Here is a 22,573-nt window from a genome sequence, read left to right on the forward strand (position 1 = left end):
TTTACTCCAGGATATAAACCAGAATCTTCCTCAAATATACCCCTGCTGGATGCTTTTGTGTTCAATTTATCCACTGTCTGCAGCCTGGAATATACACACTGTTCCTGTCACTTGTGCTACCCTTTTTTATGACATAAGTCTTGCAGAAACATTTGATCCCCAAACAGTAACCTCTTGGCTGTGTTGTTGTGTCTGTCTATCTACCTACCTACCTATCTTATTTATTTACTTATTGATTTTTTTTTGGTCATCACTTTAGATATCTATTCTCTGAAGACTATATCTGAGTGGAAATGCGCTCTGGAAAAATCCCTAAATGATGCAGCAAATTTTCCTCTTCCAATGGAAGTGTTCAAGGTAAAAGAGACACATTTTTTTTTCCCCTTCATGCAATGAATAAATAACATGCAGTGTTCAGTGGCTTATGTTAAACTTTTGCAGGAGAGGCTGCTGCTCTAATACATCACCATGAAAGGTCACAAGTGAGATGTTTGTATAAAATGCAGTTTTGTGTGCAGACTTCCCACTCAGAGAACTAATTTCTTGCAGTCAGTGTTTTCTAGAGGGGCTGGGGGTGACCAGCACTGATATCTCTCACATTATTTATAATGGGACTTGTTCTGTCAGAGCTCTGCAAGGGCGCTGTAAACAACAATGAAATTCTAAGGTTACAGATATGAAAGTTGACATAAACTGGAAGGCAGAGAAACCTCCTTTGGGGACCTATAGTGGAAGTGGGACATAATTTTCCTTCCACATATTTTTTTTTTCTTTTTTTTTCTTTCCCCTCCTTTCCACTCTGGTTTTTAATATTTAGAGATGTGCTTCAGCCCTGAGGCACCAGCTTTAATTTCCCACTGAAATCTGCACTGCTATTAGTCATGGTGGCTCCAGATAATTGTGATTTCTAGCTGTGCTCTTCTGATTTCTAACAGTTACATCCTCACTGCAGTTTGATGAGCAGCATGGCTGTGAGTGAAAAAGGATGCTCAGGGAGGTGTGTTGAAGTACAGCAATGTTCTGCTGTCTCTGGTGTCAGCTGTTGTGTGGGGACCTGGTGCACCACAGTGTCCTCCTCACCAGTGCTTCTGGATTGTATAGCGTAGGGACTGTCTGGGTTCCTTTTCTGCCCTTAAGCAACGTTGCACTGTGACACTCCAAAACACCCACATAGTTTATGCATTTCACGTGTGGATGTGGCACTTAGGGGCACTTAGGGATGTGGTTTATTGGTGGACTTCAATCAGAATGATGGAATCATAGAACACCAGATTGGAAAGGACCTCAAGAATCTTGGAAAAAACATGGTCTGGACAAGATGACTGTCCACTTTCTCCATCTGAATCATGGAAAGTGTCCAATTTTGGGGAATCTGTCATTCCCCTGGGTAGATGACAATTTCCCTCCTGTCTAATGGGGATCTCTCCAAGTGTAACTTCCACCCATTATCCTTCCTCTTTTTCATGTGACTCTCTATGACAAGGGGCTCTCTATCGTCTTTGTAGCCACCCTTTGAATACTAGAGCATGGTGGCAAAGATCTCCTCTAAGCCTTCTTTTCTCTAGGTTGTGTAAACCCAGTTCTCTCAGCCTTTCCTCATATGGCAGCTTCCCAATCCTTGAGTCATCTTTGTGGCCCTTCTCTGGACCTTTCCCAGCCTGTCCACATATTTTGTGTATTGTGGGGACCAAAATGGAACACAGTATTCCAAGGGTGCCTGAACAAGTGCTGAGTGGGATAATGACTTTCCAGGCTTATGATTGGTCTTGATGATCTTAAAGGTCTTTTACAACCTAAATGATTCTGTGATTGGAAGCAGCACTCATTATGTCCTGTCGTGGCTGGCATGGCATGAAACTCTGGTGCACCCTTTCTGCAGGGCACATGCCAGCAAGCAGCTTACTGTGAGGAATCCATGCTCCTTGCCCAGCTGAGATGCACTTGAATTAGCAACATTGATTTGGGAATGCTACTCAACACTGATCAGGCCACATTGCGAGTACTGTGTCCAGTTCTGAGCCCCTCAATTCAAGAGAGATGTTGAGGTGCTGGAATGTGTCGAGAGAAGGGCAATGAAGCTGGTGGAAGGCCTGGAACACAAACCCTATGAGGAGAGGCTGAGGGAGCTGGGGGTGTAGAGTCTGGAGAAGAGGAGACTCAGGGGTGACCTCATTGCTGTCTACAACTACCTGAAAGGGAGGCTGTAGCCAGGTGGGGGTTTGGTCTCTTCTGCCAGGCAACCACCAACAGAACAAGGGGACACAGTCTCAGGTTGTGCCAGGGGGAAGTATAGACTGGATGTTAGGAGGAAGTTCTTGATAGAGAGAGTGATTGTCATTGGAATGGGCTCTCCAGGGAGGTGGTGGAGTCACTGTCCCAGGAGGTGTTGAAGCAAAGCCTGTCTGAGGCACTTAGTGCCATGGTCTAGATGACTGGATAGTGCTGGGTGCTAGGTTGGACTGGTTGATGTTGGAGGTCTCTTCCAAGCTGGTTGATTCTATGCTTCTATGATTTCTTCATTGGTGCTTCTTTATTTGTAATGTGAAAGCTGAGCAGAAGATGAACTAAATTGAGTGTCTGGTGCTATCTAAGGTCATGGTGCTGGGAAGACAGGAGACTGGATAAATTATTTGTGTGTGGCACCACTTTATTTCAGGCAAATCGACTTTCACTATTTAGGGTGAATCGACCCTATGTTGAGCCTCTTAATTAAAGAGAAACATCTGAGAGCTTGGCCATGCCGGTACAAATGTCTGCCTCTAGTAGTGACTTAAACATGAACTAAGGAAAGCATTGAGGCAGAGAGGTGGAACTCCATGACCTTTAAAGGTCTGTTCCAACCCAAAATGTTTTATCATTCTATATGAAAGCAGATTTGCCCCATCTTGTAAGATAAGCCATTATTTGTATGAGACCTTCAAAGAGGGTCAAAAAAAGAGGGTTCAAAAAAAAGGGTCAAATCCAAAGGTGTCTTTTAAATCTTTCTTCTTCTTCTTCTTCTTCTTCTTCTTCTTCTTCTTCTTCTTCTTCTTCTTCTTCTTCTTCTTCTTCTTCTTCTTCTTCTTCTTCTTCTTCTTCTTCTTCTTCTTCTTCTTCTTCTTCTTCTCCTTCTTCTCCTTCTTCTCCTTCTTCTCCTTCTTCTCCTTCTTCTCCTTCTTCTCCTTCTTCTCCTTCTTCTCCTTCTTCTCCTTCTTCTCCTTCTTCTCCTTCTTCTCCTTCTTCTCCTTCTCCTTCTCCTTCTCCTTCTCCTTCTCCTTCTCCTTCTCCTTCTCCTTCTCCTTCTCCTTCTCCTTCTCCTTCTCCTTCTCCTCCTTCTTCTCCTTCTCCTTCTCCTTCTCCTTCTCCTTCTCCTTCTCCTTCTCCTTCTCCTTCTCCTTCTCCTTCTCCTTCTCCTTCTCCTTCTCCTTCTCCTTCTCCTTCTCCTTCTCCTTCTCCTTCTCCTTCTTCTCCTTCTTCTCCTTCTTCTCCTTCTTCTCCTTCTTCTCCTTCTCCTTCTCCTTCTCCTTCTCCTTCTCCTTCTCCTTCTCCTTCTCCTTCTCCTTCTCCTTCTCCTTCTCCTTCTCCTTCTCCTTCTCCTTCTCCTCCTCCTCCTCCTCCTCCTCCTCCTCCTCCTCCTCCTCCTCCTTCTCCTCCTCCTCCTCCTCCTTCTTCTCCTCCTTCTTCTCCTCCTTCTTCTCCTCCTTCTCCTTCTCCTTCAAATTTTTAATAACTTATTTTGCAAACACCAGCACAGAACTAGTGTCTCTACATGGTGCCTGGGGCTCTGTACTACTGTAGCTGTCATGTGTTAGATGAGATATAAAACACAGGGTTTGACAGCTGGCAACTGTTAGAGATCGTCTGGAAAGCTGGAAGTGTTTACTTTGGTGGACATGGTAAACTGCACACCGAGCAATTATATTCCACATTTTCCTCATTTCCCTACAGGAATCCATCACTGAGGGGAGCGTGAATGGTCCCTAGGGTGAGCATGTGCATAGTTGGCTGGATGAGAGCTTAAATGAGTGTTGTTCTTTGAGTTGTGCGTGACTATGGTCAGTGTCATTAACGCGCCATCAAACTGGTCCCAGGTGGTGGTGCTGGGAAAACAGATTGGTTGGTCTCCTTCCAGGCAGCCAGCAACAGAACAAGGAGTGCAGTCTCAAGTTGTGCTGGAGAAGGTCTAGGCTGGATGTTAGGAGGAAGTTGTTGGCAGAGAGAGTGATTGGCATTGGAATGGGCTGCCCAGGGAGGTGGTGGAGTTGCCATCCCTGGAGGTGTTCACACAAAGCCTGGATGAGGCACTCAGTGCCATGGTCTAGTTGATTGTCTAGTGCTAGGTTGGACTGGATGATCTTGGAGTTTTCTTCCAACCTGGTTGATTCTGTGATTCTATCTCAGATCTGCACTTGTAGTGTGAGAAGTGGCTGCTCGTATGGATCTATCAGGCCATTGTTGCCGTTGGTGCCGATGGTCTTTGGTTTTGGTGTAATAGAGTTAGGTTCCACCTGCGACCTCACAAGCTGCGGATTTGAGCCTAGATTATCAATGCTCGGAAGTATGGCAGAGATGATCTTGTGTGTGGTGGTCTTTGGCAGCAGATCTGGGCAGCAGTCACTGGTGGTGTTCCCCAAGGATCAGTGCTGGGCCCAGTCCTGTTCAGTATTCTTGTTGATGATCTGGACCAGGAGATTGAGTAACAGCATCAGTAAGTTGGCAGATGACACCAAGCTAGGAGCAGGTGTGGATCTGTTGGAGGGGAGGAGAGTGCTGCAGAGGGACCCTGAGAGGCTGGATGAGTGGGCAGAGGCCAATGGGATGAGATTTAAGAAGGCCAAGTGCAGGTTTCTACACTTTGTCCATAACAACCCCAAGACTGGATGAGGCACTTAGTGCCATGGTCTAGTTGACTGGAGAGGGCTGGATGCTAGGTTGGACTGGATGATTCTGGAGGCCTCTTCCAACCTGGTTGATTCTATGATTCTGTGATCTGAAAAATCCTTTTCAAAATCACAGTCCTGATTCTGTCTTGCCATCCAAGGAGAGGGCATCAGCCACCAGACCACAAGAGATGGTTGGAAAAATCAGGGAGAAGACTGCAAGCAGGATCTTCTTTTTTATTACTGGTGCTATTTTACACTTGGCCATATGTTGAAAGTGTTTGTAAAATGCTTTAGGATCCTTTGAGTAGGAACGTGATGTTCAGCTGCCAGAAAATGCTGCTATTACATAGCTGCTAAACATAGTGTTTCACAAACTGCACATCCTGGAGTAAGGGCTTTTTTTCTTCACAAAAGCTTTTTTACAACACACCCGCTCTTATGCTGTTCTGTCCTTTTCAGGTAACATGTTGATGCTTAAAGAAAGCTAAATACAGGCAAGATTATCAAAGGTGTTTGAATGATTTAAGGGCACAAATCCTTCTGGAAGGCCACAACCCAAGGAAATGCATCCTTCTATCATAGAATCATAGAATCAATCAGGTTGGAAGAGACCTCCAAGACTGTTCAGTCCAACCTAACACCCAGCACTATCCAGTCAACCAGGCCATGGCACTAAGTGCCTCAGCCAGGCTTTTCTTGAACATCTCCAGGGATGGTGACTCCACCACCTCCCTGGGCAGCCCATTCCAATGCAAATCACTCTCTCTATCAAGAACTTCCTCCTAACATCCAGCCTAGACCTTCCCTGGCACAACTTAAGACTGTGTCCCCTTGTTCTGTTGCTGCTTGCCTGGGAGAAAAGACCAACTCCCACCTGGCTACAGCCTCCCTTCAGGTAGTTGTAGACAGCAATGAGGTCTGCCCTGAGCCTCCTCTTGTGCAGGCTGCACACCCCCAGCTCCCTCAGCCTCTCCTCACAGGGCTGTGTTCCAAGTCTCTCACCAGCTTCCTTGCCCTTCTCTGGACATGTTCCAGCACCTCAACATCTCTTGAACTGAGGAGCACAGACCTGGACGCAGCACTCAAGGTGTGGCCTGACCAGTGCTGGGTACAGGGACAGAATAACCTCCCTTGTCCTACTGGCCACACTGTTCCTGATGCAGGCCAGGATGCCATTGGCTCTCTTGGCCACCTGGGCACACTGCTGGCTCATCTTCAGCTACTCCCTACCAGTACCCCCAGGTCCCTCTCTGCCTGCCTGCTCTCCAGCCACTCTGTCCCCAGCCTGTAGTGCTGCTTGGGGTTGTTGTGGCCAAAGTGTAGAACCCTGCACTTGACCTTGTTTTATCTCATCCCATTGGCCTCTGCCCACCCATCCAGCCTCTCAGGGTCCCTCTGCAGCACTCTCCTCCCCTCCAACAGATCCACACCTGCTCCTAGCCTGGTGCCATCTGCCAACTTACTGATGCTGGACTCAATCTCCTGGTCCAGATCATCAACAAGGATACTGAACAGGACTGGGCCCAGCACCGATCCATGGGGAACAGCAGTAGTGAAAGCTGCCAACTGGAATGTTGGTTCTAGTTCATTGGAAAGGTTATTATAACCAGAATTGGCTCCCAAGGGAGGTGGTTGTGTCCCCACCCGTAGATGTGCTCAGGAGATGAGAAGGGACACAGTTTAGCACCAGTCTTAGTAGAGTTACATGGTGGTTGGACTCAATGGTCTTAAAGGTCTTTTCCAGCCAGAACAATTTGATGATTCTACATGCAGAAGTATGGAGACAAATATTAAACAGGATGCCTTCTCCTTCTCTAAAAGACAGTTTCCCACCAGATGGTGTGTTTTAATTCTAAGAGTAAGATGGACTATTTCTCCAAGCTTTTGGTTTCATTGTATTTTTTAGAAAGGAAGACAACATCTCCTGAAATTAACAAACCCTTTGAGTGTTTGTTTCTTTTTTTTTCTGGTCAAGTTTAAATGTAAGATAAATGTGAGACAGAGAAACTCAAGTGCAGTTGCGGGAGTCCAGTGGAGGTGGGATTGGGGTACTGATGAGCCGACTCAGTCTGAGTTAGCTGCATGTAGTACAGTACACTTTATTGAGGCAATACAGTGGCTTATATGCTACTTGGAAGAGGTGTGCACAACCAACTTAGTTTGAGATTAGTACATGTGGAAAGTAGAGATTGGTCCAAGGTTATGTGTGTGTCACAGATAGGTTAATCTATATCAACAACCTGTAAAGTCCATCCCCTGCAGCTGGCAGACTCTGCCTCCTGCAGCTGTGTATGGAGGGTGCCACCCACTGCCTGGCTTCCTGCTTCTGAGATGGACTCAAGGACACTTCGGAGCACAGGTTTGCTTATGGCTTATCAACTCATGTCCTCTTTAGCAAGAAATCCTTCCACACTCAAGGGTTGTTTTTTTGTTCAGAGACAATCCTGATCTGACTATATGAGTAGACTTGAAGTCCAACAGGGGTTTTCTGTCTTCAGCTCCTGTAATAGATGAGCATGTACTGATGCAGTAGCTTAAAATGAACGTGCTTTTGGTTTCACTTAGAAGCCAAATCCCACTATAAGCAACTGCCAGCCCCCTCATGCACTGCTGGCTTGGCTGGCCCTCGCTGCACAATAACCTGTGAATCACCATGTTGTTTGCAGGCTGCCAGATTATTTATTCTCCATCTGTTCTTCCCCATCCATAGCACTCGCCAGCCCTTCTTCCTGACTGCTATTTGCCTGGCTGGGAGACATGGACAGTGTCTTGGTCCCTCTCTTGTTCAGCTGACTTTTGACCTACTCCTGTCTCAGCTCATTAAAGCAGTTTATCTTTGTAAGACCTAGAAAATGTCATTAGGAATGTACCATAGAGACCCTTAGGAATGTAGCTGCCTTCACACCTATTGGGAACATTGATGTCTTTGATATCAAAGATGCCACTCAGACATGATGGAGTCTGGTGGGCCAGGGTAAAGTCCTAACCTATTTGCATCTCTCTTCTTCCTGTGGACTCTGCAAGGAAGCTGATAGGGTGTGGAACAGTCCAAGGAGGTGAATGAAGCCAAGCTCCATCTGAGATGTCCTTAGGGTCCATTTGGCACCACCATATGACATTCAGGGTTGGAAGAGAAATGTCAGAGTCAGTTCAAGCAAAACAGATGGGCTGAATGAGAACCAGGTCTCTCAGACTTCCTTACCCCTCTGTCTCTGTGTTAAGCATGTGTGGTTTTCCTTCTCCTTTACATGTTGATGTCTCTCAGGATGGTGAGAGGTTAGCAAGAGTCCGATCCAGTTTATTTACTACATCTAAGCTTGGTTTGGAGGAGTTTGTACATGACAATCTGAGCTCTTGCCTCCTGCATCCTTGGGCATGGCAATTTTTTCCACTGAGAGGGGCTAATGTGCACTTACAACCACATGAAGGATGAGTGATACCTAAAACTCATCCACCTAAAGATGTATTATTTTTCTTAACAAAATCAAAAGCCAGCTCTAGTCCACAGATGTTTTGTGGGGTGGTCAGAGCTCACAATACGTGCTGAAATTTGTTCTGACCCTCTCTTCTCCAACAGAACCTCATTGGTTTCTCAATAATCATTATTGCCACGACATCACTGAAAGCAGACAGTCCAAACTAGGTGCCTATGAGGCCTCAGTCCCTGTTCATGGCTGAGGTATCTATTTAGAGGTGTGAAAAGAGACACCAATGTTTCACTTTGAGCACCTGAGTAGATGCTTACACTTCTGCTTTCCTTTCCACCTGGCTTTTACACCTGTTAAATGGGACCTGTGTGTATGACACAACCAGCGTTCATTAGTGAGCACTTGTGGACTGGTGCTGCAGTCTTGAGTGGTGTAAGATGTTAAAAGAACCAAACTGTTGTGGAGGGGAAATGAATAAACATGAGATGATATTTTCCAAAATTAATATTGTTGATTCATGCTGCTATTCAGAACTCTCACCACCCCCAACCACGAATTTTAATAATATTTTGGTTCTTACACTGTTATGGAAGCATTCTATGGATAACAGATGGGCAGAGTCCAATGGGATGGCATTCAATAGCTCCAGGTGCAGGGTGCTGCACTTTGGCCACAACAACCCCATGCAGAGATACCCGCTGGGGTCAGAGTGGCTGGAGAGCAGCCAAACAGAAAGGGATCTGGGGGTGCTGATTGATACCCACCTGAACATGAGCCAGCAGTGTGCCCAGGTGGCCAAGAGAGCCAGTGGCATCCTGGCCTGCATCAGGAATGGTGTGGTCAGCAGGAGCAGGGAGGTCATTCTGCCCCTGTACTCTGCACTGGTTAGACCACACCTTGAGGACTGTGTTCAGTTCTGGGCCCCCCAGTTTAGAAGGGACATTGAGATGCTTGAGCGTGTCCAGAGAAGGGCGATGAGGCTGGTGAGAGGCCTCAAGCAGAAGCCCTATGAGGAGAGGCTGAGGGAGCTGGGATTGTTTAGCCTGGAGAAGAAGAGGCTCAGGGGAGACCTTATTGCTGTCTACAGCTACCTGAAGGGTGGTTGTGGCCAGGAGGAGGTTGCTCTCTTCTCTCAGGTGGCCAGCACCAGAACAAGAGGACACAGCCTCAGGCTGCGCCAGGGGAGATTTAGGCTGGAGGTGAGGAGAAAGTTCTTCACTGAGAGAGTCATTGGACACTGGAATGGGCTGCCCGGGGAGGTGGTGGAGTCCCCGTCCCTGGGGCTGTTCAAGGCAAGGTTGGATGTGGCACTTGGTGCCATGGTCTAGCCTTGAGCTCTGTGGTAAAGGGTTGGACTTGATGATCTGTGAGGTCTCTTCCAACCCTGATGATACTGTGATACTGTGATAATACGTACATCTAATACAGCCAGCAAAGTACATAAACATTAACTGAACTGGGGGAGACTATTCCTGTGGTCAGTGCCACTTGCGGTGAAATACGCTGTTTGCCCAGTAGCTGGGCCCAAGCTCTTTCTGCTCTATGGCAGAAGGCAGTAGAGAATTACAAAGAGGCACTGAGCATTTACTCACAGATTATTATAATTGCCCTCGTGGGGGCTAACCGCAGTCCAGACAATGCCTAAATGCTTTCAGGGGACTCTGTCTTGTTGGACATTGAGACTTGAATCTTCCCAGCTTCTGGGGACAGGACGCAGACAATCTCTGACCTTATTCTCCTGGCTTCTTCTGGACCATCTGTGTATATATCCAGGGATTCTAGGCAGGACCTTCAGATGCAGAGGGCAGGATGTCATGCAGTCTCAGCATGATGTCAGGCTGGCCACACAGGCCAATCACATGCAGACATCCAGGGTCTGCTCCTGGTAACTGACGGCAGTGGAGTTTAGCAGGCAGTAATAAGGCAGTGTGCAACAGCAGCAGGGCTGGGCACAGCAGAGAGAGCAGGCACAGAGCAGGGAAGCAAAAGCAGGTTGTGCACCTGTGTATCTCCTTTCATCAATGTGGGCTGAGATTAATTGCCCTTTGGACACAAGAACAGCCAGTCAGGATGGCAGTTAGCCAAACCTTACCATATTGGGCAAAGCCACAGGGTTGCTTTTCCCTGATTTGGGAAGAGCACAGGCCTGGCACTAGGCAGGCACAAGCTAAGTGTGTGCACCTTACACCACAGGACCCTGGGCAGGCCAGGCTCAGTGGCTTCAGGTCCTTTTGTGTCCGTTTCTGTGCTTGCCTCTCTGGTGGAGCAGAACTATGCCTAGACAAGGCAGGACATGTGTAAGCCTATTTTGGGCCTATCAGGCCTACCCCAACACAAACCAAACACATGACCAGCCCCAAATGGATGCCTTATCTGCCTCCTTTTTACCTCTGCCTTCCATGCTTCCACCACCCAGGCGAATCAAAGCAGGTGCTGCATAGGAGGAGGTCTTTGCCCTAATGCCATCTGTGGCCGGCCGAGCCATACGGAGAAGGTGTATTTGGATTTAGACTGGCTACTCTGCGATGTTGCTGTTTCTATGGAAACCAGGGCTTTTTTTGTTCAGTGGAGGAGCTTAAAATCTGTAGGGCTAAATTCAATCCTAGGCAGAAGCATCTACAGTTTTTCAGGGGCTCTTTGGTAGGTGCAGTTCATAGCTGGCTTTCGCAACTCATTACTTCAGGGTCACAGTATCTCTAAAACCTCCTTCCTGGCATCCTTTCCTCTTCATCTCACCTCACATTGCTACAATTTGATCTTCCCGTGACTGCACTTGTCAAGCTGAGGGACGATTTGCTCGTGTTGTGTCTTACCAGGGGATTTTTGTCTCCCTGCAGAGAGTGTGTCTTCAGGGAAAATTGCTCCCTGTTTAGCAAAGGAAGCTGGTGAATCGCAAACCGGACTGATTCATCTGCAAATAAGGCAGAGGATTGCATTTGGGAGGCATGCTTGCTTTCTTTTTTTTTTTTCCCTTCCCCTCAATTAAAAAACCAATGCCAGATTCCTGTAGAGGCAGTTTAACCACTGCTATTACTGTTTGTGACTGGTTGCCACACATGAGCTTTGTGATTAAAAGTAGGCGATCAGAAGCAGCCAGTTTCTTGAAGAATTAGAGAAAACATTGGGGGGAAGTGATTTATTTGAAAGGAAAAAACTGAATCAAATAATATGTTTCCAATCACACTGAATGAGGCCCACTTCTGTGTCTTTTAGTAGGGAAAAAAACACCAGGGGAGATGTGACTGGAGACAATAGCGTTTCACACTGTTGCAGTGTGTGAGGATTAGAGCAGGCTCAGGGCAGTCATTTATCAAGTGCTCAGCGTTTCTAATCGGCTCCTTATCTTGCAGCTTCTCAGCATTCAGACTTAGTTCTCCATTCACCATAAAGCTGCACTCTTATAATTGGTGTGATTGTGACTATGCTGGATCAAAAGAGCTCTGACTTTCAGGGTGTTTAAAAATCAGAGTTCAATTTTCATAGAATCATAGAATCAGTCAGGGTTGGAAGGAACTACAAGGATTATCTAGTTCCAACCCCCCTGCCATGGGCAGGGGCACTCTACCCTAGATCAGTCTGGCCACAGCCTCATCCAGCCTGGCCTGAAACACCTCCAGCCATGGGGCCTCAACCACCTCCCTGGGCAACCCATTCCAGGGTCTCACCACTCTCATGCTCAACAACTTCCTCCTCACATCCAGTCTGAATCTGGTCTAGACTTAAATTTTGAGTACGTAACTCAAATAGTTCATATTTGAGTTTTATATGCAAAAATTTGAGTGTATAACTCAAATATACTCTATTGTATACTAGAGTTCAAATATATACTCTTATAGAATCATCATAGAATCAGGGTTGGAAGGCACCACAAGGATCATCTAGTTCCAACCCCCCTGCCATGTCTATAGCTTCCTTTTATCTATACACTGTGTAAACTGCTGGGTCTATATGAGATGACTCATGAGTGCCACGGTCTAGATGACTGGCTAGGGCTGGGTGCTAGGTTGGACTGGATGGTCTTGGAGGTCTCTTCCAACCTGGTTGATTCTATGATTCAATGATTCTGTGGCTCCAGCATTCTACATTGAGTAGAAGGGGCTAAAAATGAGCATTTCACAATCTAAAGGTGGCGTCTTTCCTTGGATTTGTGAACACTCTAGACACACAGTCTCCTTGGATTTGTGGACACTCTAGACACACAGTCTCCTTGGATTTGTGAACACTCTAGACACACAGTCTCCTTGGATTTGTGTACACTCTAGAGCAACCAGCCCAGAATACAGCTTCCCTGAATGTCACAGGCACAAGCAGTTTATCCAAGTCCCCCTTGCTCTATCTGCATGATCATAGAATCACAGAATCATAGCATCAACTAGGTTGGAAGAGACCTCCACTCCAACCTATCCCCCAGCCCTATCCAGTCAACTAGACCATGGCACTAAGTGCCTCATCCAGTCTTTTCTTGAAAACCTCCAGGGATGGTGCCTCAACCACCTCCCCGGGCAGCCCATTCCAATGCCAATCACTCTCTCTGCCAACAACTTCCTCCTAACATCCAGTCTATACTTCCCCCAGCACAACTTGAGACTGTGTCCCCTTGTTCTGTTGCTGGTTGCCTGGGAGAAGAGGCCAACCCCCACCTGGCTACAATGTCCCTTCACTGCACTATAAAATTACCTGAATTACCTTGTAACATGGGCAAATTTGAGTTTTACACTTAAATGGCCTTTGTTGAGTAGAAACACTCAGAAGCCAGGTAGATTTAGCAAGATATTTAGGTACCAGAAAGGGCAAATAACTATTATAATTTTGAAGTGTCTCTTTTTGAGTTCAAGATCTAAAGCCAGTGCTTAGTGCCTCTGTTATTAGGACTTCAGCATGTCACCCACCCAGATACTTCACTAAAGCCTATCTGCAACCCTAAAAGTCTGAATACTTACATAAATCTCTGTGGATCTCTTCTGGAATGACATTTTGGCTCCCAAGTCACCTGACATTTTTGAAGCCTGCACTGCTAGTGGCTCGTTAGCAATGAAGGATGAAATTATGTGGATATCTCAGTACTTAAAGAGGAGGTTTGGGAATTAGGAGCCTGGTTCTCCTCACAGCACCGTTTCTGGCTTGTTATTTGACCTTTAGACATTCCAGCTTTCAGCCCTGCAGGTGATGCTGGTTGTAGTGAGCTGTTGCAATGCCCATCAGGGCTGTGGAACTGGGGAGGTTGTGAACTGAGGGAGCTGAGCTCTTTAGCTTGGAGAATAGGAGACTGAGGGTGACCTCATTAATGTTTATAAATATGTAAAGGTTGAGTGCTAAGAGGATGGAGTAGGATTCCTTTCACTGACAGGGCAGTGACAGGGCAATGTGTAGAAGCTGAGGCATGGGAAGTTCCTCATGTAAACATGAGGAAAAAAAATCACTGTGAAGGTGGTAGAGCACTGCACAGGCTACCCAGGGGGGTTGTGGAATCTCCCTCTCCAGAGATATTCAGGACCCGCCTGGATGCCTTCCTGTGTAATCTGCTATAGACGATCCTGCTCTGGCAGGGGGGGTTGGTCTAGATAAGCTTCTGAGGTCCCTTCCAGCCCCTAACATTCTGTGATCCCATGATTCTGTGAAGAACATGCTGCATGAAGATAAGGACAATGATGCAGATGTGTATCAAAGTGGAGCTGTCTTTCGGGTGGCCCAGAGGTGCACAGCCTGTGCATGCTGGCAAATTTCAAAGTACATGCTGCTCTCAAACCATGTGAGGCTGAGTTTAATTGCTTCTGGGGCTTGGTAGTGAGCGAGGTGACAGCCCTGTCTTTTGCCTGTGGGTTTGGGCTGTAAGTGACAGACATTCAGTGGAGGGTTATACAATTTCCCATTCATTACCTGCGAGCGCTGTCGCAGGCTGTAATTCATCATGTTAGAGATTGTGACCCTCTGAATGAGCAACTGTGGTGCTTGTACCATGCTAATTCATTGTACTTTGCAGCCTGTTTTTTTTTGCTTTGCTGTGAGGGACCCTTCTGTGTTCAGTCAGTTGTCAATCTAGCTTGCTTGATTGCTCTTGAGCAGCCAAAGAGTCACAGAATTACAGAATCATAGAAGACCAGGTTGGAGGGGATATTAAAAATCCTCTGGTTCAAACTTTCTCAGGAAAAATGTGGTCTAGAAAAGGTAGCCCAGCACTCTTTCCAGCTGAATCTTCAGTGTCCAGCGTTGGGGAATCCACTGCTTCCATGGAGAGATCATTCAAATGGCTGATTGTTGTCATTGTGAGAGATGTTCCTCTAGTGCTCAGTCGAAATCTCCCCAGGAGTAACTTCTACTCATTATCCCTTGTCTTTTCCACATGACTCCTTTCAAAAATGGAGTCTTCTTTGTAGCCAGCATTTGAATTCTGGATCATGGTGAGGTCTTTTGCATGCCTCCTTTTCTCCAGGCTGAACAAACTCAGTTCTCACAGTCTTTCCTCATGTGGCAATTTCCCAGTCCTGGATTCCCAGACCCTCTCCAGCACTTTCACCCTTTTTGTATAGTGGGAACCAAAACTGGACACAGTATTCCAGGTGGGTCCTGATAAGTGCTGAGTAGAGTGGGATAATGACTTTATCTCTGTTGGTGATGCCCTTGTTGATGCAACTCAGCATCCTGTCACAGCTTCCTTTGTCACAGCAGCAGGAGGCTGTTCACATATACTGAGCTTACTATCCACTAGCAGCCCTGGATCCCTTTCCACAGAGCTGCTGTCTGGCCAGGTACATCCCAGCTAGTGCTGCATTCTTGGATTATGTTTTTCCCAGGTGCAAAACCTTTCACTTGCCCTTGTCAAACTTCATCAAACTGTTGTTGGCCCATTCTTTCAGCCTGTCCAGGTTTTCCTGCAGAGTGCTCTCTGTTCTAAAGTGGCCACTTCCTCACTCAGTTTGGTATCATCATTATCAGGGTACACTTGATCCCCTTATACTGATCACCGATGAAGCTACTAAACAGCACTGGGGCCAATATTGATCCCTGGGGGACCTCACTTGTGACAGATAGCTAATTTGAAAAGGAATTATTTGTCAGAGCTCTGCCAGCCAGTTCCCCACTCACCATACAGACCGCTTGTCTGGATCACACTGAATCAGTTCCTCTAGGAGGAGGTTGTGAGAAACTGTATTGAAAAACTTAGAGGAATCCAGGTAGACAATGTCCACTGCTTGCCCCACATCAACTGAGCAGGTCACTATGTTGCAGAAAGGGTGTTTCCATCACTGGGCTCTGCAGCGGGACCTTGACCACCTGGACAGATGGGCAGAGTCCAATGGGATGGGGTTCAATAGCTCCAAGTTCAGGGTTATGCACTTTGGCCACAACAACCCCATGCAGAGATACAGGCTGGAGTGGGAGTGGCTGGAGAGCAGCCAGACAGAGAGGGATCTGGGGGGGCTGATTGATACCTGCCTGAACATGAGCCAGCAGTGTGCCCAGGTGGCCAAGAGAGCCAGTGACATCCTGGCCTGCATCAGGAATGGTGTGGTCAGCAGGAGCAGGGAGGTCATTCTGCCCCTGTACTCTGCACTGGTTAGACCATACCTTGAGTATTGTGTTCAGTTCTGGGCCCCCCAGTTTAGGAGGGACATTGAGATGCTTGAGCGTGTCCAGAGAAGGGCGACGAGGCTGGGGAGAGGCCTTGAGCACAGCCCTATGAGGAGAGGCTGAGGGAGCTGGGGTTGGTTAGCCTGGAGAAGAGGAGGCTCAGGGGAGACCTTATTGCTGTCTACAACTACCTGAGGGGTGATTGTGGCCAGGAGGAGGTTGCTCTCTTCTCTCAGGTGGCCAGCACCAGAACAAGAGGACACAGCCTCTGGCTGCACCAGGGGAAATTTAAGCTGGAGGTGAGGAGAAAGTTCTTCACTGAGAGAGTCATTGGACACTGGAATGGGCTGCCCGGGGAGGTGGTGGAGTCGCCGTCCCTGGAGCTGTTCAAGGCAGGATTGGACGTGGCACTTGGTGCCATGGTCTAGCCTTGAGCTCTGTGGTAGAGGGTTGGACTTGATGATCTGTGAGGTCTCTTCCAACCCTGATGATACTGTGATACTGTAAATCAAGGCTTGTGAACTCTGGGACAGGCAATCTGCTGGATTAAATACAGGAGGTCAGTGGCTCTCCTCCTGGGAAGCATTGCCTGCTGGTAGGAATTAAATGTTCACCATTGCATGAGGCTATAAAATGCTCTAGCTGATCAAAAATATTCTGTCTGTTCATCTCCATTTCAAAGAAAATTGAAACTCACTTGGAGAAGTTGCTAAGAAATAATGGCTGATGACATACTCGTTGGTAGCTTTGAATGCTGTGAAATAGCAGTAAAGGTTTGGCTTCTGCAACCCATAATAATTTCAGGGAAGTCTCACCCCTCCAGTCCTCTTCCTGGAGCTGCCTTTATTAAACTGACATCTTCCCTGTCAATGTGAATAAAGGGAAGAGAGAGCAGTTCATTATCCAGTGTATCACTTGGAGTCTAATACTAATTAAAAGCTTTCCCTTCACTTCTGTGGACCTATTCTTAGAAATTATGTAAATTAATTGGAGTTTTGAAGGGGAGCATATGCCAAATCTTAAGTAATTCCCTGCTGGCTAAGGCAACTCCAACGTTGGAACTGGAGAATGGCATCAGGATGTTTTTTATTCCTTTTTTTTGTGACTGATGAAATCTGAGGCTGCTTTGGTAAGTTTTGATGCTTCTCTTTAGCAAACACAGGAGACAGATCAAATATCCAGACCTTGGCCGTTTGCAGAGCTCTGCCATACAAAGAGGTTTTTCTCCATGAAAGCTTTTCCATCTCAAAACTGACATTTAACACAGACAAGCTTTTTACTTCTGCAGCCCTTCTCCAAACAAATGTACATCCCTGCTTCAAAGAGGGATTTTAACCCTCAAAAGGGACATGTACCTGAGATCTCATGAAATCCCCGTGTGAGTTCACTCTTGCTATTAATTTAATGAGGAAGATATTTACATGCTATGCTGAATGAGAAGGGATTTGATCCTAAGGTACACAGCATGCAGAGACAAGAGGATATCTTTTGAAGTAAAACAGTTTTAGATGTTATTAGCTTTCTTTTTTTTTTTCCCCATACTTGATTATTTTTTGGCCTTTGAAAAAGCCCAAAAGAAATGGAAGATTTAGAATCATAGAATCAACCGGGTTGGAAGAGACCTCCAACATCATCCAGTCCAACCTAGCACCCAGCCCTAGACAATCAACCAGACCATGGCACTAAGTGCCTCAGCCAGGCTTTGCTTGAACACCTCCAGGGACAGCAACTCCACCACCTCCCTGGGCAGCCCATTCCAATGCCAATCACTCTCTCTGGGAAGAACTTTCCTAACATCCAGCCTAGACCTCCCCTGGCACAGCTTGAGACTGTGTCCCCTTGTTCTGTGTCTGGTTGTCTGAGAGAAGAGACCAACCCCCAGCTGGCTGTAGCCTCCCTTCAGGTAGTTGTAGACAGCAGTGAGGTCCCCCTGAACCTCCTCTTCTCCAGGCTAAACACCCCCAGCTCCCTCAGCCTCTCCTCATAGAGTTTATGTTCCGGGCCTCTCACCAGCTGTGTGACCTGAACTAAAGAAAATGATTAAAATAAAAATGAGAAGTAATAGGGTTTGGCCTGAATTTCTTTTGGTCTCAATCAACAAATCACTTAAGTTGATGAAACTACTTGCATGTTTAAAGATAACCATGATTAAGTACATTGGCTCTTGGCTTATAATGTATTGAAGCTGGATATGAGCATGCTTTGCAGCGTGGAGCTTTTGATGGGAAGATGCTGCAATGTAAGCTTGCTTCCAGATGTGCATTTTGCAAAGCTGCCTTCTCTTTACAAGCTGACCCTAAAGAATAAGACATTCTGGGTGTGGATCCTCATGCAGGAGGCAGCAGCCCTCCAGTCCAGATGCTTTTTGTCTTTGGAGGTTTGAAGTTCAGTGCTGGTGAGGGCTGATTTTTGCAGCCATCATCTTAACCCAAGCTGAAGCCTTTTTGTGTTAAAGATGGTAGTTCTGAACCCTGTTCTTCTGATCCATCCCTGGTATGATGCAGTGTCTATGTACAAGGAGCCAGATCCTCTTCTCTGAATTAGGCTTTTATTTAATGAAACATTGGCTGTTCAAAGCTGGTAGAAATGAGTCTTCTGTCATTCTGAGCCTTCAGTGATATAGAAGTTAACTGCCAGCAACTGCAAAAGGAAGGGCTCCGTTAAGGGGAGTGTGGCGAGCAGATCAAGGGTAAAGGTTCTGTCACTCTTCTCAAGTGAGACCTCACCTGGAGAAAAGTGTCCATCTCCAGGGTTCTAGCACAAGAAAGCTGTTGGAGGATATCCAGAGGAGACCAAAAAATTATCTGAGAGATGGAGCATCTCTCCTGTGAAGAAAGATTGAGAGTTGAGATTGTTCAGCCTAGAGAAAAGAAGACTCCAGGGAGATCTTACTGCAGCCTTTCAGTACTTGAAGGAACCTCTGGGAAAGATGGGAACAGCATTTTTAGCAAAGCCTGTTGGGACAGGAGAAGGGCTTGATGGTTTTAAATGGAAAGAGGAGTGATTCAGACTAGATATAAAGAAGAAATGTTTTACATGTAGGCCCAGGTTGCCCAGATGATGCCCTATCCCTGGAAACATTTGAGACAATGTTGGATGATGACCCTTTAAGGTTTGTTCCAATCCAAGCTATTTCCAGACCTCACAGTGGATGTGAGGAGGAAGTTGTTCAGCATGAGAGTGGTGAGAGCCTGGAATGGGTTACCCAGGGAGGTGGTTGAGTCTCCATCCCTGGAGGTGTTTAAGACCAGGCTGGATGAGGCTCTGGTCAGGGTAGGGTGTCCCTGCCCATGGCAGAGTGGTTGGAATTAGATGCTCCTTGTGATCCCTTCCAACCCTGACTGATTCTATGATTCTATAATACTCTAAATACAGCTGATAGTTATGCTGCACTCTAGTACTCCTGAGTGTCTTCTCCTTCTTCAGGCTTTAGTTCATTGACTCTGGGTCACTATTGCTATCTTCCTCAGCTTCCCCATCCTTAGGTACTTGTGCTGTGAGACTAAATCCATGACAATTATGATGATTTTTTCCCAACTGTTTTTTTTTGTTCTCACAGAAAAAGCTCCTTAACATTGCAAGCTGCTGAGACTAAAACAATTCATTTAGCCATAGTTGGAGCTTGTAAAAATCCTTCTCTCTAATGGCACCAGGAATGTACAATCCCAAAATAGAAGTTGTTAAGTCTACAAGTGAAGACAGTTCTTGGGAACAGAAAGCACAGTGGCATGCAGCTTTGGATCAATAGAAAATCATTTCAGAACAAGAGTACAAGGTGTAGCAATGAATGCAGATGGGAATGACATTGCTAAGCACTTACAGAGAGCAGGCTTTCTCGGTGTAGCTTGGAGTAGCTACTACGTGCGTGTTAAATATAACATCAGCTCTTTTTTTGTGCTCCTGTTGGCTAACACACAGAGAGTTTGGAAATACTGAAGGACATTTTTATTTACTAAATACAAAATATGATGATTACCCTGGCATTAGGCTGTCAGTTTGTATGCCTAGTAGAGGTCATGATGGATGGCATTAGGATGTCAGCTTGTATGCCTAGTAGAGGTCATGATGGATGAAGGAATTTGATAAATGTTAAAATATTAAACTGCTGGATGTTAGGAGGAAGTTGTTGCCAGAGAGAGTGATTGGCATTGGAATGGGCTGCCCAGGGAGGTGGTGGAGTCACTGTCCCTGGAGGTGTTCAAGAAAAGACTGGATGAGGCACTTAGTGCCATGGTTTAGTTGACTGGATAGGGCTGGGTGCTAGGTTGGACTGGCTGATGTTGGAGGTCTCTTCCAACCTGGTTGATTCTATTTCTACTGAGTTGAACCTGGGTTGCTTCTGAGTTTTGGGACCTTATGTTCACATGATCACAGGATGTTAGGGGTTGGAAGGGACCCAAGGAGATCATCAAGTCCAACCCCCATGCCAGAGCAGGACAATACTATCTAACACAGATCGTGGAGGAGCATATCCAGACAGGACTTGAAAGTCTCCATAGGAGGAGAGCCCGCAGCCTCTCTGGGATTTTTGCTGCCATCCCCAAAGCTGCTGTGCACAACCAGATTTGATCTGACTGGAAGTGTTGCAATGGGCATTTACTTGAACACAGTTGTGTGTTTTCCCACAAACACTTTCTCTTGTGGCCCACATTTTGGCTCCAAGTTGATTGTCTTTGCCTTAGTGTACCTTCAGTCCCCTGGCTGGAGAAAAGACCTATCCATCTTGCAGCACGTGATTTTGGTGCCTTGCAGGAACTGAATATCCATCAGGGTTAAATTAGAGCCATGCTAAGCATTTCACATGTGTGTTGTGCTTCTGGGGAATGTCAGGTTGGGTCCTGACACCCCTGGACCTTTATTTGCTCTCAGATAGTAGGATCTATAAGAGGTGAAGAGGTTCTGCCCAGGGGATATTTTCAAGTAACCATTTCTTAGTGAGGTCCTCATTGTGGTGAACATGATCTCCTCGTTGACCAAATTCAAGCTGTTGCTGAGGTGAGCATACATCATGCTTTAGATATGATGGGTTTGGTCCTGCAGATCTGGAATCATGCTGTCCCCTCTTTCTGTGATTGGCACGCAAACAACAGGACTGGGAATGCCCATTAGGAACTGGGAGTCAAATCTAGTGATAAGTTAAGTGACAAAGTCCACATCAGTGCATTTCACATAGATTTTCAAACATATTGACCCCTCCTTGGTGGACAGTATGGGCATACCATTGTGCTCCTCTTCCTCATCTCTTCCTGCAGGACCATGCTGATTTAAGAAACCACTTCTTTGCTGTGGGGATGAAGCTGGAGGCGGTGAATATGAGGGAGCCATTTCATATTTGTCCTGCATCAGTGACCAAGGTGAGTTCCCAGAAAGAACAGATGAAAAGAGCCTGATTAGAAACCTTACGCAGGAAAAACTCAAGAGTGATACTTAATTGGCTGGAGTCTGCACTTAGAAATATGTTGAAATTCATGGATGTTCTTAATTAATGAATTGCTTCCTTCCCACAGGCATCACCAGCTGACTGTAGGCACTTAGATGCAACAGGGATGAACTTGTCCATCTACAACTTGCATGCAAAAAAAAAAGGGGCTCTGCTTTAGTCTCTGTCTCTCCTCCACTTGTATGCATTTTCTCTGCACTTCTGGGAAGCCTTTTGAAATAAACCAGCTGGGTGGAGGTGGTAGATGGATATTTAATCTACAGTCTCCAAAGCAAGAGAGAGGAAGGCTATGAGGTCTTCAAGATGTCCCCTAGTCCCTGCTCAGCTTTGGGCACACTGAGTGAAACCAAACCCCAGCACTCCATTTCTTTAGCTTACCCACCTGGAAAATGCAGGGTTTGATCTCCTTGATGGAAAGGCTTTGATGGAAACACTTTGGTGGAAAGCATTAGGTGCAAGCAGGTTATTTTCAGGGGCAGTGTGACTCCAGAGCCTGACTGTTTCAGTTTTACCTAATGGCACAGCTAATTTAACTTCTGATTTTGTTTTCTTCTTTTTTTTTCTTTCACCCCTTAGGTTTTTAACAATCATTTTTTACAAGTGACCATTGATGACCTGAGACCTGAACCCAGCAAAATCTCAATGCTTTGCCATGCAGATTCCTTAGGGATCTTGCCAATACAGTGGTGCCTTAAAAACGGAGTCAATCTCACACCTCCCAAGGGTTTGTATTCCTTCTCGGTGATTTGCAGGTTTCCTCTGAAGGAAGTTTTCTTGTTGTTATTGCTTTTTAAAACCATGATACTGAAGAGCATAACCCTAAGCATCTCAAGCCAGAGCAGCTCTCTTGAGTCACTGAGCTGTTCTGGCTCCTAGCATCTCTGCAAACGTGTCTTGCTGGCGGATTGATGTCTGTGTACTTTGCAGTCTGAAGCAGGCTGCGCCAAAGCCTGCTCAATTCCTCTGAAATGTATCTTGGTGATGCTTTGTGCATGTAGAAAGCAAAAGCAGCATTAAAAGTCATATCATACCAGAGGCAAACCAGGCACCTCCCTATAGCATCGAGGTACAACACTACGGCAAACAAAGCTCTTAAATCTTAATGTCTAAACTAAACTTGCAGCTGCCTACCCAGGAGCATGTAGGCATTTCCTCCCCTGTCTCAATTCCCAGGTGAGGGCAAACTGCAAGCAATGTCCAGGTCAGAGCCAGGAGAAACAACCTCCAACCGAGCTATTTCCCAACTCTGTAGCAGAGCACTTAATTACTTGCAA

General features: G+C 46.3%; 1 protein-coding gene across 2 annotated transcripts in view; it reads left to right on the top strand.

Annotated features, from left to right (window-relative positions):
• SFMBT2 (Scm like with four mbt domains 2) overlaps positions 1-22,573 on the top strand; it is a 173,663-nt gene that overhangs the window by 90,832 nt on the left and 60,258 nt on the right. For both annotated transcript variants that reach the window (XM_064142702.1, XM_064142701.1), the window contains exons 7-9: positions 260-357; positions 21,112-21,213; positions 21,876-22,023. In XM_064142702.1, coding sequence (XP_063998772.1) covers positions 260-357; positions 21,112-21,213; positions 21,876-22,023 — 348 coding nt within the window. The remainder of the gene's footprint in view (positions 1-259; positions 358-21,111; positions 21,214-21,875; positions 22,024-22,573) is intronic.

This window comes from Pogoniulus pusillus, chromosome 4 (genome assembly GCF_015220805.1).
Source record: "Pogoniulus pusillus isolate bPogPus1 chromosome 4, bPogPus1.pri, whole genome shotgun sequence".
NCBI lineage: Eukaryota > Metazoa > Chordata > Aves > Piciformes > Lybiidae > Pogoniulus > Pogoniulus pusillus.